This window comes from Papio anubis, chromosome 16 (genome assembly GCF_008728515.1).
Source record: "Papio anubis isolate 15944 chromosome 16, Panubis1.0, whole genome shotgun sequence".
Classification (NCBI taxonomy): Eukaryota; Metazoa; Chordata; class Mammalia; order Primates; family Cercopithecidae; genus Papio; species Papio anubis.
The window spans coordinates 30995042-31012037 of NC_044991.1; the positions used below are offsets into that span (position 1 = coordinate 30995042).

At 41.7% G+C, this 16996-nt stretch overlaps 1 protein-coding gene across 8 annotated transcripts in view; it reads left to right on the forward strand.

Moving 5' to 3' along the window:
* The window catches only part of LOC101017878 (protein HIRA), a 100986-nt gene extending 86200 nt beyond the window's left edge, over positions 1–14786 (forward strand). For all 8 annotated transcript variants that reach the window (XM_003905213.4, XM_009216780.3, XM_021921355.1 and 5 more), the window contains one exon: positions 13922–14786. In XM_003905213.4, the coding sequence (XP_003905262.1) occupies positions 13922–14038 (117 nt within the window). In that variant the 3' untranslated portion in view covers positions 14039–14786. The remainder of the gene's footprint in view (positions 1–13921) is intronic.
* The last annotated feature ends 2210 nt before the right edge of the window (positions 14787–16996 follow it).

A 16996-nucleotide genomic window follows, 5' to 3' on the forward strand; every position in this document is an offset into this window, starting at 1 on the left:
CCTAATTGATCTGTCTAGGACTTTTAATACTATGTTAAATATTAGTGCTGGAAGCAGGCATCCTTCTCTTGTTCCTGATGTTAGAGGAAAAGCTTTTAGTCTTTTACCATTAAGTACGATGTTAGCTGTGGGCTTTTTATTTATGGTCTTTATTATGTTGAGGTAGTTTTCTTCCATTCCTAGTTTGTTGAGTGTTTTTACCAAGAAAAAGTGTTGAATTTTCTCAGATGCTTTTTCTGTAGTAAGATGATCATATCATTTTAAAATTTTCTTTAATTTCATTAATGTGATATATTACAATGATTGGTTTTCATGTATTAAACCATTCTTGCATTCAAGGAATAAATCCCACTTAGTCATGGTGTGTAATTCTTTTAATGTGCTTTCGAATTCTCTTTGCTAGCATTTTGTTGAAGATTTTTGCATCACTGTTTACAAAGGATATTGGTCTAATAGTTTTCTTGTAGTATCTTTGTCTGGCTTTGTCAGGGTAATGCTGTCCTCATAGAACGAAATAGGAAATGTTCCTACCTATTTGAGTTTTTGGAAGGAGGATTGGTGTTAATTCTTTAAATGTTTGGTAGAATACATCAGAGAAGCTATATGATTCTAGGCTTTTCTTTATGAGAGGGTTTGGATTATTGATTCAGTTTTCTTGCTCGTTAGAGATCTATTCAGATTTTCAATTTCTTTATGAGCCAGTCTTGGTAAGTTGCCTCCATTTTATATAGGTTATCAGATTTATTGTCATATAGTTGTTCATGCTGTTCTCTTATTTATAATCTTTTTTATTTCTGTGGCATTGGTTGTAATGTCCCCGCTTTCATTTTTGATTTTCATTATTTGGATCTTGTCTCTCTTAAAAGTTTGTCAATTTTGTTCATCTTTTCAAAGAATCAACTATTGGTTTCATTGATTATTATTTTTCTATTTATCTTGTTTATTTCTGCATTATCTTTATTATTTTTTTCTGCTGGCTTTGGATATAGTTCTTTTTCTAGTTCCTTAAGGTGTAATGTTAGATTATTGATTTGAGATCAGCTTTCACTGCATACTGTTTTAGTATGTTGTATTTTCATTTTCATTTGTCTCACTTTGTTTAATAGTGTGTTTTTTCAGCCAGGCGTGGTGGCTCACACCTGTAATCCCAGCCCTTTGGGAAGCTGAGGTGGGAAGATCACTTGAAGTCAGGAGTTCGAGACCAGCCTGAGCAACATAGCAAGACTGTCTCTCTCTCTCTCTCTCTTTTTTTTTTCCCTCACTGTGGCCTCAACCTTCTGGCTCAAGCAATCCTCCTGCCTCTGCCTCCTGAGTAGCTGGGACTACGGGCGTGCACCACCACACCCAGCTAATTTTTGTATCTTTTATACAGATGGGAACAATATGTTTTCCAGCTTCCACGATGTTGTAGATTTTTGGAGACAGAGTCTGACTCTGCCATCTAGGGTGGAGTACATTGGCGTAATCTCGGCTCACTTCAACCTCCACCTCCCAGGCTCAAGCAGTTTTCCCACATCAGCCTCCTGAGTAGCTGGGACCACAGACGTGTGCCACCATGCCTGGCTAATTTTTTTTTTTTTGATAGAGGTGGGATTTTGCTGTGTTGCCCAGGCTGGTCTCGAACTCCTGAGCCCAAGCAATCCACCTACCTCGGCCTCCCAAAGTGCTGGGATTATAGGTGTGAGCCACTGCACTTGGCCTCTTTTCTTTCCTTTAAATATGTCTTCCCACTGACTATACTGATAATCTTATTGAATATCCTATTTACATGAGTTGCTTTTCTTTTCATTTTTTTTTTTTTTGACATTTTAGTGCACCCATCACCTGAGCAGTGTACTCTGTACCCAATGTGTAGTCTTTTATCCCTCACCCCCTCCACCCTTCCCTTTGAGTCCCCAAAGTCCATTACATCATTGTTATGCCTTTGCATCCTCATAGGTTAGCTCCTACTTATAAGTGAGAACATAAAATGTTTGATTTTCCATTCTTGAGTTACTTCACTTAGAATAATGGTCTCCAACTCCATCTAGGTTGCTGTGAATGCCATTATTTCATTCCTTTTTAAGGCTGAGGAGTATTCCATGGTGTATATATACCACATTTTCTTTGTCCACTCATTGGTTGATGGGCATTTAGACTGGTTCCGTATTTTTGCAATTGCAAATGGTGCTGCTATAAACGTGTGTACAAGTGTATTGTTCACATAATGACTTCTTTTCCGCTGGGTAGATACACAGTAATGGGATTGCTGGATCAAATGGTAGTTCTGCTTTTAGTTCTTTAAGGAATCTCTGGCCAGGTGCAGTAACTCATGCCTGTAATCCCAGCACTTTGGGAGGCCAAGGCAGGAAGATCACCTAAGGTCAGGAGTTCAAGACCAGCCCAGCCAACATGATGAAACCCTGTCTCTACTAAAAATATAAAAAATTAGCCAGCCATGGAGGCACGTGCCTGTAGTCCCAGCTACTCCAGAGGCTGAAGCAGGAGAATCACTTGAACCCAGGAGGCAGAGGTTCCAGTGAGCCAAGATCGTGCCACTGCATTCCAGTCTGGGTGACAGAGTGAGAATCTGTCTCCAGAAAGAGTCCCCATACTGTTTTCCATAGTGGTTGTACTAGTTTACATTCCCATCAGCAGTGTAAAAGCGTTCCCTTTTCACCACCTCCATGCTAATATCTATTTTTTTTTTATTTTTTAATTATGGCCATTCTTGCAGGAGTAAGGTGGTATGTCATTGTGGTTTTGATTTGCATTTCCCTGATAATTAGTGATGTTGAGCATATTTTTCATGTGTTTATTGGCCATTTGTATATCTTCTTTTAAGAATTGTCTATTCATGTTCTTTGCCCACTTTTGAATGGGGTTATTTGTTTTTTTCTTGATGATTTGTTTGAGTTCCTTGTAGATTCCAGATATTAGTCCTTTGTCAGATGCATAGTTTGCAAAATTTTCTCCCACTCTGTGGGTTGTCTGTTTACTCTGCTGATTATTTCTTTTTCTGTGCAGAAGCTTTTAAGTTTAATCAGGTCCCATCTATTTATCTTTGTTTTTGTAGCATTTGCTTTTGGGTTCGTAGTCATGAACTATTTGCCTAAGCCAATGTATAGAAGAGTTTTTCCGATGTTATCTTCTAGAATTGTTGTGATTTCAGATCATAGATTTAAGTCTTCGATCCATCTTGAGTTGATATTTGTATAAGGTGAGAGATGAGGATCCAGCTTCATTCTTCTATATGTGGCTTGCCAGTTATCCCAGCACCATTTCTTGAATGGGGTGTTTGTTCTGCACTCTTTATTTTTGTTTGTTTTGTTGCAGATCTGTTGGCTGTAAGTATTTGGCTTTATTTCTGGGTTCTCTATTCTGTACCATTGGTCTATGTGCCTATTTTTATACCAGTACCATGCTGTTTTGGTGGTAACAATATCCTTGTAGTATAGTTTGATGTTGGGTAAATATGATGCCTCCAGCTTATCTTGCTTTGGCTATTTGGGCTCTTTTTTGTTCCATATGTTTTTTTTTTTTTTTTTTTTTTGAGACGGAGTCCCACTCTGTCACCCAGGTTGGAGTGCAGTGGCACAATCTTGGCTCATTGCAAACTCTGCCTCCAAGGCTCAAGTGATCCTGCACCTCAACCTCCTGAGTAGCTGGGACTACAGCACGTGCCAGCACACCCAGCTAATTTTTGTAAATTTTGTAAAGACAGGGTTTCACAATGTTACCCAGGCTGGTCTCGACCTCCTGGGCTCAAGTGATCTGCCCACCTTAGCCTCCCAAAGTGCTGGGATTACAGACGTGAGCCACCACGCCCTGCTGTGGTTTCATGTGAATTTTAGGGTTTTTTTTCTAGTTCTGTGAAGAATAATCATGGTAGTTTGATGGGAATTGCATTGAATCTGTAGATTGCTCTTAGCAGTATGGTCATTTTTTATTCTACCCATCATGAGCATTGGATATGTTTCCATTTGTTTGTGTTGTCTGTGATTTCTTTCAGCAATCAGTTTTTCAGTTTTTCTTGTAGAGATCTTTCACATCCTTGGTTAGGTATATTCTTAAGTATTTTATTTTATTTTATTTGCAGCTATTGTAACAAGGGGTTCTTGATTTGATTCTCAGCTTGGTTGTTGTTGGTATACAGCAATGCTACTGATTTGTGTACATTGATTTTGTACCCTGAAACCTTGCTGAATTCATTTATTAGATCTAGGAGCTTTTTGGATGAGTGTTTAGGGTTTTCTATGTATACGATCATATCATTGGCAAACAGCGATATTTTGACTTCCCCTTTACATATTTGGATGCCCTTTATTTCTTTCTCTTGTCTGTTTGCCCTGGCTAGGACTTCCAGTACAATGTTGAATAGCAGTGGGGACAATGGGCATCCTTGTCTGTTTGAGTTCTCACTTTTATCTTTTCCCCGTTCAGTGTAAAGTTGGCTCTGGGTTTGTCATAGATGACTTTTATTATCTTGAGGTATTTCCGTTCTATGACGGTTTTGCTGAGGGTTTTAATCAAAGGCATGCTAGATTTTGTCAGATGCTTTTTCTGCATCTATTGAGATGATTGTATGATTTTTATTTTTAATTCTGTTTATGTGATGTATCTCATTTATTAACTTGCATACGTTAAGTCTTCCCTGCATCCCTGGTATGAAACCCACTTGATCATGGTGTATTATCCTTTTGATACACCATTGGATTCGATTAGCTAGTATTTTGTTGAGGATTTTTGCATCTATGTTCACCAGGGATATTGGTCTGTAGATTTCATTTTTGTTATGTCCTTTCCTGGTTTTGGTATTAGGATGATACTGGCTTCATAGAGTGATTTAGGAAGATTTCTTCTTTCTCTATCTTTTGTAATAGCTTCAGTAAGATTGGTACCAATTCTTTGAATGTTCAATATAACTCAGCTGTGAATCCATCTGGTCCTGGACTTTTTTTGTTGTTGGCAATTTTTAAATTACTGTTTCAGCCTTGCTACTTGTTATAGGTCTATACAAAGTTTCTGTTTTTTCCTAATTTAATCTAGGAGGGTTATATATTTCCAGGAATTTATCCATTTCCTCTAGATTTTCTAGTTTGTGTGCATAAAGGTGTTCATAGTAGTCTTGAATGATCTTTTCTATTTCTGTGGTATCAGTTGTAATATCTTCCATTTTGTTTCTAATTTAGCTTAATTGGATCTTTTTTTTTTTTTGAGACGGAGTCTTGCTGTGTTGCCGAGGCTGGAGTGCAATGGTGCATCTCAGCTCACTACAACCTCTGCCTCCCAGGTTCAAGCAATTCTCAGGCATCAGCCTCCCAAGTAGCTGGGACTACAGGCATGCGTCACCACACCCAGCTAATTTTTTTGTATTTTTAGTAGAGACGGGGTTTCGGCATATTGGCCAGGCTGGTCTTGAACTCCTGACCTCAAGTGATCCTCCTGCCTTGGCCTCCAAAATTGCTGGGATTACAGACATGAGCCATCGTGCTTGGCCTCTTTCAGACTTTTTGATGTACGCGTTTAATGCTATGAACTTTCCTCTTAGCACCACTTTTGCTGTGTCCCAGAGGTTTTGATAAGCTGTGTCATTATTATCATTCAGTTCATAAAACTTTTTAATTTCCGTCTTGATTTCATTGTTTATCCAAAGATCATTCAGGAGCAGATTATTTAATTTCCATGTATTTGTGTAGTTTTGAGGGTCCCTTCTGGAGTTAATTTCCAATTTTATTTTACTGTTGTCTGAGAGGGTACTTGATATAATTTCGATTTTCTTAAGTTTATTGAGACTTGTTTTGTGGCCTATCATACGGTTTTTCTTGGAGAATGTTCCATGTGCTGATGAAAAGAATGTATATTCTGCAGTTGTTGGGGAGAATGTTCTGTATATATCTGTTAAGTCCATTTGTTCTAGGGTATAGTTTAAGTCCATTGTTTCTTTGTTGACTTTCTGTCTTGATAACGTGTCTAGTGCTGTCAGTGGAGTGCTGAAGTCTCCCACTGTTATTGTGTTGTTGTGTATCTCATTTCTTATGTTGAGTACTAATTGTTTTATAAACTTGGGAGCTCCCATGTTAGGTGCATATATATTTAGGATTGTGATATTTTCCTGTTGGACCGATCCTTTTATCATTTTGTAATGTCCCTTTTTGTCTTTTTCAACTATTGTTGCTTTAAAGTCTGTTTTGTCTTATATAAGAATAGCTATTTCTGCTCGCTTTTGGTTTCTATTTGCATGGAATATCTTTTTTCACCCCTTTACCCTCAGTTCATGTGAGTCCATATGTGTTAGTAGATATTTGGTTGGTGGATTTGTATGCATCCTGCCATTCTGTATCTTTTAAGTGGAGCACTTAGGCTATTTACATTCAACGTTGGTATCGAGATGTGAGGTAGTTTTATTTACCATGCTTGTTTTTACCTGAATACCTTGTTTTTTTGTTTTTTCATTTTGTTATTGTTTTATAGGCCCTGTGAGGTTTGTGCTTTAAGGAAGTTCTATTTTGGTGTATTTCAAGGTTTTGTTTCAAGATTTAGAACTCCTTTTAGCATTTCTTGTACTACTGGCTTGGTAGTGGCAAATTCTCTCAGCATTTGTTTGTCTGAAAAAGACTTTATGCCTTCTTCATTTATGACCCTTAATTTTGCTGGACACTAAATTCTTGGCTGACAGTTATTTTGTTTGAGAAAGCTAAAAATAGGAACCCAAACCCTTCTGGCTTGTAGGGTATCTGCTGAGAAATCTGCTGTTAATCTGATAGGTATTCTGGCCGGGCGCAGTGGCTCATTCCTGTAATCCCAACACTTAGGCCAAGGTGGGTGGATCATTTTAAGGTCAGAAGTTCAAGACCAGCCTGGCCAACACAGTGAAACCCCACCTCTAATAAAAATACAAAAATTATCCAGGCCTGGTGCCAGGCAGCTGTAGTCCCAGCTACTCGGGAGGCTGAGGCAGGAGAATTGCGTGAACCCGGGAGGCAGAGATTGCAGTGAGCCAAGACTGCACCACTGTACTCCAGCCTGGAGGACAAAGCAAGACTCTGTCTCAAAAAAAAAATCTGATAGGCTTTTGTGTATAGGTTACCTGATGCTTTTGCCTTACAGCTCTTAAGAATCTTTCCTTTGTCTTGACTTTAGATAACCTAATGACTGTGTACCTGGGTGATGATCTTTTTGTGATAAATTTCCCAGGTGTTCTTTGAGCTTCTTGTATTTGGATGTCTAGCAAGGTCAGGGAAGCTTTCCTCAACTATCCCCCAAATATGTTTTTCAACCTTTTAGATTTCTCTTCTTAGGAATACCACTTATTTTTATTCTTAGGTTTGACCATTTAACATCCCAAATTTCTTGGAGGCTTTGTTCATTTTTTTAAAAAATTATTTTTTCTTTGTCTTTGTCTCATTCAAAGTCTTGTCTTTGAATTCTGAAGTTCTCTCTTCTGCTTCTTCGATTCTATTGTTGAAACTTTCCAGTACATTTTGTATTTCTCAAGTGTGTCTTTCATTTCCAGAAGCTTCGATTTTTGATTTTTTGATTTTTTTCTTTATGATGTCGATTTCTCTGGAGCATTTTTCATCCATATCCTATATATTTTTAAAAATTTCTTTAAGTTGATTTTCACCTTTGGTATCTCCTTGAGTAGCTTAATAATCAGCCTTCTGAATTCTTTGGCAATTCAGAGATCATGCCACTGCACTCCAGCCTGGGCAATAGAGCAAGACCCTGTCTCAAAAAAAAAGAAAAAGAAGAAACCAAAAAGTTCTACCTTTTTAGGCCAAATAATGAAAATGTACTTTGTAATTGGTCTTCTTGGTTTGGATCCATTGCTGGGGAGCTAGTGTGGTCTTTTGGAGGTGTTATAGAACCTTGTTTATTACCAGAATTACTTTTCTGATTACTTCTCATTTGGGTAGAACACTTCAGTGGAAAAATCTGGAACTCAGAGTCTGCTGTTCAGATTATTTTGTCCCACAGGGTAATCCCTTGATTTGGTTACTTCCAGACTGCGGTGATTATTATTGCCCTTCTGGGTCTAACCACCCAGTGGGGCTACCTGGCTCTGGGCTGATGCTGGGGAACATTTGCAAGGAATCTGGTGATGTGATCCATCTTTAGGTCTCCCAGCTGTAGATAACCAGCACCTGCTGTGGTGGAGGTGCCAGGGGAATGGAGTAGACTCTGTGAGAGTCCTTGTTTGTAGATATGTTTAGTGTGCCGGCTTTCTCAAATGCTGGTTGTGCTACCAGTGAAGTTATCACGTGGACACACTCGGGACCGCTGGTTAGCAAGGATGTTGCAGGCAGTGGAATTAGCTGTTGTTTTTGTCCTTCCTTGGAGTAGGGTTGTTCTGTTATGACTTGCTGTAATGTCCTGAGTTGGTTGGCCTCCAGCCAGTAGGTGGCACTTTTGAGAGAGCACCAGAGTTTTTCACCTGTCTTGTGGAATTTATAGCAGCCTGCCACTTCTTTCAAAGGATCTGTAATTTCTTTCGGTTTTCCTGGTTTGCTTTTGCAGTGATTCCTGAGTTCTCTACTCAAATTATTGACCAGATGAGATCACCTAGGGTTCAAGGTCCTCTTCCAAGCTCAGTCGTTATTGGAATAGCAGAATTCATTTCCTTGTTAGCTTTCCACCGGCCTCCTCCATCTTCTTGAAGCCAGCAATTGTGCATGTAGTTCTTCACAAACTTCAAATTCCTCTCATGAGTCACTTTTCTCTCGCCACTTTCAAGATTGTCTCTTTTGAGAATAATAAAGTATCTAAGAATAAATCTTAACAAAGGATGTGCATAGCCTATATGCTAAGAATTATAAACGTTTACTTAAAGTCATTAAAGAAAACCTGGACAAATGATGAGAAAGTGCAGTACAGTAAAGATGCCAACCATTTCTAAATAGACCTGCTGACTCAATGCATCTCTAATCAAATGCCAGCTAGAGGTTTCAGTGACACTTGACAAGCTAATTCTACAATTTATACGTAGGTGTAGAAAGCCAAGAATAGTTAAGACATTCACTATGCTACCAGATATTTGGGTTTATTATGAAGCAGGGATAATTTAGACACTTTGCTATATGAGCGAGAAGACAAAACAGATACAGTGGGGAAAATTGGGGCGAGCTATTCAATAATAAATGGAGTTTGGCAAACTGGTTATTTATATGTAACTGAGAAGTAGATCTTCAGTTCATAAAAATATACCTCCAAAGGGTTAAGAATTAAATGTCAAAAGTGTTAATCTAAATGTCAAAATGTAAAAAAGTTCTGGTTGGGCACGGTGGCTCACGCCTGTAATCCCAGAACTTTGGGAGGCCGAGGTGGACCAATCACTTGAGGCCAGGAGTTCAAGACCAGCCTGGCCGATATGGCGAAACCCCATCTCTACTAGAAATACAAAAATTAGCTGGGTATGGTGGCACATAGCTGTAATCCCAGCTACTTAGGAGGCTAAGACACGAGAATTGCTTGAACCTGAGAGGCAGAGGTTGCAGTGAGCCAAGATCATGCCACTGCACTCCAGCCTGGGCAACAGAGCATGAGACCCTGTCTTAAAAAAAAAAAAAAGTCAAAGAGTTCTGCCTTTTTAAGCCAAATAATGAAAATGTAGTTTGTAATTATAACATATGTAGAAGTGAAGTGGCATGACAGCAGACAGCAGTATCACAGAGGCCAGGAGTGGGGATATGAAAGTATACCATTAGAAGATTTTTACACATTATGCAAAGTGATATCATAATAGTTGAAGACAGACTACGATAAGTAAAGCCATGTACCGTATGTTATATACTGTATGTTATATGCCCTAGAGCAACCACCAAAAAAAACCAAAACATAAAACTCATGCACATACACATGCAAATCCCAAAACAGTGAAAAGAACTATAGCTAAAAAGCTAACAAATGGACAAAATGGAATGATAGAAAAATAATAAATTCATTCAAAAGAAGGCAGCAAAACAGATACATAGGATGGTAGATTTAAACCCTAATATATCAATAATCATTAAATATAAGTCTAAATTAAAAAGCATAGATTATCAGATCAGATTTAAAACAACCAGCTGTACATTGCTTATAAGAAACCCAGCTTACATGTAATAATATAATAGCTTAAAAGTAAAAGGACTGCCAGGTGTGGTGGTTCATGCCTTAATTCCAGCACTTTGGGAGGCCAATGCAGGTGGATCACCTGAGGCCAGTCCTGGCTAATTTTTGTATTTTTAGTAGAGATGAGGTTTCGCCATTTTGGCCAGACTGGTCTCGAACTCCTGACCTCAAGTGATCCATCCGCCTCGGCCTCCCAAAGTGCTGGGATTACAGGCATGAGCCACCGTGCCTGGCCTAATTTTTGTATTTTTAGTAGAGATTGGGTTTCACCATGTTGGCTACGCTGGTTTCAAACTCCTGGCCTCAAGTGATCTGCCCGCCTTGGCCTCCCAAAGTGCTGAGATTACAGGCATGAGCCGTCGTGCCCGGCAGACATAAGACTTTAAAATAAATGTCTTAAAAAATGCTCAAGGAGAATACAGACAACTAAACAAAATCAGGAAAACTATATATAAAGAAAATGAGGCCGAGCACAGTGGCTCAAGCCTGTAATCCCAGCACTTTGGGAGGCCGAGACGGGCGGATCACGAGGTCAGGAGATCGAGACCAGAGACCATCCTGGCTAACACAGTGAAACCCCGTCTCTACTCAAAAGAATACAAAAAACTAGCTGGGCAAGGTGGCGGGCGCCTGTAGTCCCAGCTACTCAGGAGGCTGAGGCAGAAGAATGGCCTGAACCAGGGAGGCAGAGCTTGCAGTGAGCCCAGATCGCGCCACTGCACTCCAGCCTGGGCGACAGAGCGAGACTCCGTCTCAAAAAAAAAAAAAGAAAAGAAAAAAGAAAATGAGGGCCGGGCACGGTGGCTCATGCCTGTAATCCCAGCACTTTGGGAGGCCAAGGCGGGCAGATCACAAGGTCATGAGATCAAGACCATCCTGGCTAACACAGTGAAACCCTGTTTCTATTAAAAATACAAAAAAAATTAGCTGGGCTTTGTGGCTGGCGCCTGTAGTCCCAGCTACTCGGGAGGCTGAGGCAGGAGAATGGTGTGAACCCGGGAGGCAGAGCTTACAGTGAGCCAAGATCACGCCACTGCACTCCAGCCTGGGCAACAGAGCGAGGCTCCATCTCAAGGAAAAAAGAAAAAAAGAAAATGAGAGTATCAACAAGGAGATAGAAATTCCAAAAAAAAAGAGCTAAACAGAAATCTGGAGTTTAAAAATACAATAACGGAATTGAAAAGTTCACTACAAGGGTTCAACAGCAGACTCCAGCAGGCAAAAGGGAGAATCAGCAAACTTAAAAATAGGTCATTTGAAACTGTCAAGTATGAGGTGCAAAAAGAAAATAGAATGAATAAAAGCAAACAGAGTCTAAGAAACTTATCAGACACCATCCAAGTATACCCATGTATCCATAATGGGAGTTCTGGAAGTGTAAGAGAGAGAGAGAGTATTTGAAGAAATACTGGCTGAAATTTTCCAAATTTGAGGAAAGATGTGGATCTACTAATACAAGAGCCTCAGTGAACTCTAAGCAGGAAAATCCCAAAGGAACCTGCACTGAGACACATTATAGTCAAACTGTGAGAAAGACAAAGAGAAAATCTCATCCTTGGAAGTTTCTTAGATGTCAGTTTTAAAATAGTATTCCTGATGTTTTCTTTGTGGTAATAATTAACTCTTCCTTTCTATTTCTTTGTGAGCTAGTTTTGATACATTATATTTTTCTAGGAATCTCTCCATTTTCTCTAAATGTTCAAATTTCTTAGCATAAAGTTGATAGTAATCATAACTTTTTCTTTCTTCTATATCTGTAGGTATGTCTCTTCTTTATTTCTAATATTATTTCTTTAAGCTTTTTCTCTCTTTCTAGATTAATCCTGCCGGACGTTTCTCTATTAGTCTTTTCAAGAAATGACTTTTGCCAGGCACAGTGGCTTATGCCTTTAATCCCAGCACTTTGGGAGAACAAGGCAGGAGCATCACTTGAGCTCAGGAGTTTGAGACCAGCCTGGCCAACATGGTGAAACCCCACTCTACTAAAAATATAAAAATTAGCCAGACATGGTGGCACACACGTATAGTCCCAGCTACTCGAGTAGCTGAGGCAGGAGGATCACTTGAGCCTGGGAGGTTGAGGCTGCAGTGAGCTACAATTGCATCACTACACTCTAGCCTGGGCAACAGAGCTAGACCCTGTCTCAAAAAAAATAAAATAAAATTGTTTTTATAAATCTTCTCTATTAAATCTTTGTTTTCTATTTATTTATTTCAATGTTTATTATCTCCTTTTTTAAAAAATGGGGTTCTGGCCGGGCGCGGTGGCTCAAGCCTGTAATCCCAGCACTTTGGGAGGCCGAGGCGGGCGGATCACGAGGTCAGGAGATCGAGACCATCCTGGCTAACATGGTGAAACCCCGTCTCTACTAAAAATACAAAAAACTAGCCGGGCGTGGTGGCGGGCGCCTGTAGTCCCAGCTACTCGGAGGCTGAGGCAGGAGAATGGCCTGAACCTGGGAGGCGGAGCTTGCAGTGAGCCGAGATCGCGCCACTGCACTCCAGCCTGGGTGACACAGCGCGAGACTCCGTCTCAAAAAAAAAAAAAAAGAAAAAAAAAAAAAAAATGGGGTTCTTTTCGTGTTTTTTTTTTTTTTTTTGTTTTTTTTTTTTTTTTTTTTTTTTTACTTTCCCCTGATGGCTTTAGGTTGGAGTCTTGGTTTGTCATTCTTTCATGTTCTCTAATACAGTATAAGCTGTTGTTTCTAAATGCCTCTAAAGTGCCCACTTTTGCTGAGTCTCACCACTTTTGGAGTATTTTGTGTTTTTTTTTTTAACCATTCTCTTGTAAGTCATTTTTAATTTCACTTAATTTGAATTCCCCTTTGACTTGTGAGTTTTACTCAATTATTTTAGTCAGAAAACATGATGTATTTTAGGAGTTCGCGAACTTTTCTGTAAAGGACCAGATAGTAAACATTTCAGGCTTTGCAAAACCATACAATTTCTGGTCTGACTACAGCACTCTGGTGTCAGAGCCTCCCTGTTGGAGCGTGGGCTGCTTCTCCATCAAAGTTGGTTGTCAGCAGCAGCCATTCTCCTGCTTATCCCATCTCTAACAACTTCTGTGTTACTCAAACCTCGTATTTACACTTGTTCTTTACTGTCACTTCTAGTCTTGTTGCAAGTGTATCTGTCACTGTTAATTCAAGATCTTAGGCCTTCTCTTCCAGTGTTAAAGTTGTCTGACTGGTAGTTTTCCCTTTGGAGCAGCCGTACTGCTCAGGAGTCTGCTCTTTTGGTCTGTGCAGCAGAGACCCCAACTGGCAATGCTTGTTTCAGACTGTGGTGTGCCAATATGCCCTGACGTGGAGGATGTTTGGGCAACTAAACATAGTTTCGTCAGCATCCAAACATCCTCCACATCAGGGGATACTGGTACCTCATTTGTTTTACTGGAAAACTAAAGCCAGTCAGTGCCCCCCAGGCATGTCCTTGCCCTGGGGCTTGACCCCAAACCCCTGGCAAACATCAGCATGAGGGAACAGCCCCTCCTGAATGGCCAGCCACCTGACCCTAAGCCTTGATGTTCTACTCTCATCCTGCCCTGGATGATCAGGGCCCTGCTTAGTCACTGTAAGTGACTGTGCCCACAGATGGAGGAGCACTGGTCTCATCCTCCTTTATCCCCACGCTGTGTTGCTCCCACTCCACCTGCCACTTCATCCTGCACATTTGCCCCACAGCTCTCTCACAGTTTCTCACCTGCAGAGGAGTTGTTCTTTCCTTCTCCTGTGAGCAGACACAAGGTTCTCTGCCAGGCCAGGAAAGTCCCCACAATCTAGGTCTCCTCACTGACACTTGCACTCAGCTGTCACTCTGTCCACAGGGTCTGCGGAAGAGGGAGCTGCTGAAGGAGCTGCTGCCAGTCATCGGGCAGAACCTCCGATTCCAGCGCCTCTTCACCGAGTGTCAGGAACAGCTCGACATCCTGAGGGACAAGTAGCCTGCCCCGGCCTGCCCTGGCTGCAGCAAGGGCAGGGCCACACTCTCGCCGCTGATGACACGCCGGGCCACCTCTCACCTGACCAGGCTGTAGGGGGAGGAGACACTGGCAGGAGATGTGCTGTCCTGCACCAGCGCCAGCCCAGCTCCCTGGGCAGATGTGCCCTGTGTCCTGGGCCTGGCATTGCCTCAGGAGGGGGAAGCTTGTCCCTCCCTCCTAGCCCCGCGTGCGGAGCTAGGGCTGGAGCTCTGCCCAGGTGCCCTGGGGCCAGCAAGGCACTCCCAGGCCTGCCGTCTCCAGCACGGCCCCAAGGTGGACACTAGCCCCTGCTGCTGCAGGTGCCATGCTGCTTCAGCGGTGACGATTGAGCCATTTGTGAGAGAGAATCTGGAAACGTTAGGTATTATGCAGTCAGCAGACTGACCTGAGACCTATGTAAAAGGAAAGCTGTTCCAACACACGGACTATTTTTGTACTAGAATTTGCTAACTTGTAATATGGAATTTCCTCTGGCCGATAATCAGGATTTCCCTATAAGTCACTTGGACATTGGTCACTTGTAGGAAATTTAAACTCTAATTATGACAGCTACACTGAAAAATAATTGTACTGAAATTAACTTGTCTATCTTCATTTGGTTTTAATTTTTAAATGTTTGTAAAAAGAGACTGTTTTGGGGGAATGGGGCAAAGGGGTGGGCGATTTCTTTTGTAAGTGTAAAATAAATGAACACGCATTGAATACCAAACCCTCCTGATTTCTCTTGCCTTTTCCTTCTAACTTTCATCCTCCCTGCATTGTGCATCTCTCTCCTGAAGTAGGTGGTGACAGAACATGAGAGCCAGAAGGGATCCTTTGTGTCATCTCATTCCCCCTGTCATGGTTAATACTGAGTGTCAACTTGATTGGATTGAAGGATACAGTATTGATCCTGGATATGTCTGTGAGGGTGTTGCCGAAGGAGATTAACATTTGAGTCAGTGGGCTGGGGAAGGCAGACCCACCCTTAATCAAGTGGGCACCGTCTAATCAGCTGCCAACGAATATAAAGCAGGCAGAAAACCATGAAGAGATGAGACTGGCTTAGCCTCCCAGCCTACATCTTTATCCCATGCTGGATGCTTCCTGCCCTCAAACATTGGACTCCCAAGTTCTTCAATTTTGGGACTCGAACTGGCTCTCCTTGCTCCTCAGCTTACAGACAGCCTACTGTGGGACCTTGTGATTGTGTAAGTTAATACTTAATAAACTTACATATATATTATATATATCTCCTATTAGTTCTGTCCCTGTAGAGAACCCTAATATATCCCCCATGCAGAAATTCATTTCACAGTGTAGAGTGGTCACTTCTGTGGTCACACAGCACCACAGGTTACCTTGCACATGTCATCTCCCAAGCGAGGCATCATGGTTCATGGTTCTGGTCTTGCTGTGTCCCAGGTTCAGATCATACTGTGCACCAAGGGTTGCAGCTGTTTGGACAATTTCATGAAAGGAAATCAGTATTTACAGTCTTGGACATATTGGAGAATTATCAGGAAAGTTAGAATTTTATTAGAAAGTGATCCAAATGATCTACAGGAGAAGAGATAGAATCACAGAATCTTTAAGCACAGTGAGGACTGAGTACCACCCACTCCTGGGTCCTGATCTTTATCACCACCACCTAGTGTGTGGGTCTGAGTCTGGGGAAGGAGCCTTGGACTTGGAATCAGAGGCCTGGGTAACTGACCACTGATCTCTGACCTAGCAGCCATTCTACTCCATGTCTCACTCGGATGTCAAGTGACTGGATGAGACCTAGGCATGTGTGCATGCCAAATAAAGCCAGCATTGTGTGTGTGTGTGTGTGTGTGTGTATACATAAAAAGCCAGGCTGCACGCGGGACTTTTCCTTAAGGAATGAAGAGCCAGAGACTTGCTGTGCAGGTCAGGCAGCTCCCCTAGCAACTATGCAGCAAGACACTGAGAGCTTTGTGGAGCTCCAGGAAGCAATATATGCCAACAGGCCTGTCTGGGCCTCAGTTTTTTAGCTGTCAAATAGAGATTGAGACTAAAAAAATCTGCACTGGGGTTGGGCACAGTGGCTCACACCTCTAATCTCACGAGGTCAGGAATTCGAGCCAGCCTGGCCAATATGGTGAAACCTCCGTCTCTACTAAAAATACAAAAATTAGCCAGACGTGATGGCACACACATGTAATCCCAGCTACTCGGGAGGCTGAGGCAGGAGAATTGCTTGAACCCAGGAGGCAGAGGTTGCAGTGAGCCGAGATCGTGCCACTGCACTCCAGCCTGGGCAACAGAGCAAGACTCCGTTCCAAAAAAAAAAAAAGAAAATCTGCATCGTTATGAGGACAAATTTGGATTGTGTGGGCAAAGTCTTGGCACGTTTCCTCCCTTGAAGGAAATGGCAGTCGTGAGTGACTTTACCACCACTGGAGATGATGAAGAGATAAGCAGAAAAACATCAAGGCCTTCAACTTACAGACAAGATGGAGTAACAGGGACCAGGTTGACCCTTCTACCTGAAACAACCAAAGGAGCCAGTCAAAATACATGCAATGGTGGTTTCAAGACACTGAATACCATGCTGGGCACAGTAGCATGTGCTTGGAGACCCAGCTACATGGGAGGCTGAGGTGGGAGGACCACTTGAGGCCAGGAGTTCAAGGCTGCAATTAGCTATGATCACGCCACTGCATTCCAGCCTGGGCAACACAGGAAGACCCCATCTTGAAGGAAAAAAAGAAAAAGGAAAAAACAGAAAAAGACATTCCAGGTAGTACGCTTGGGCAATCGTGGGGCTCGCCTTGTTTGTATCCCACCTTGGCAGGGATTACTGTCCTTTGTTTTCTGATATCCAGAGAGAATTTCTGGACCACAGCAAGAGAAGGCAGAACTGAGGTAGAGCCCAGTGGACTACTTGAGCTGAGGAAATGGAGCTGAGAGTCC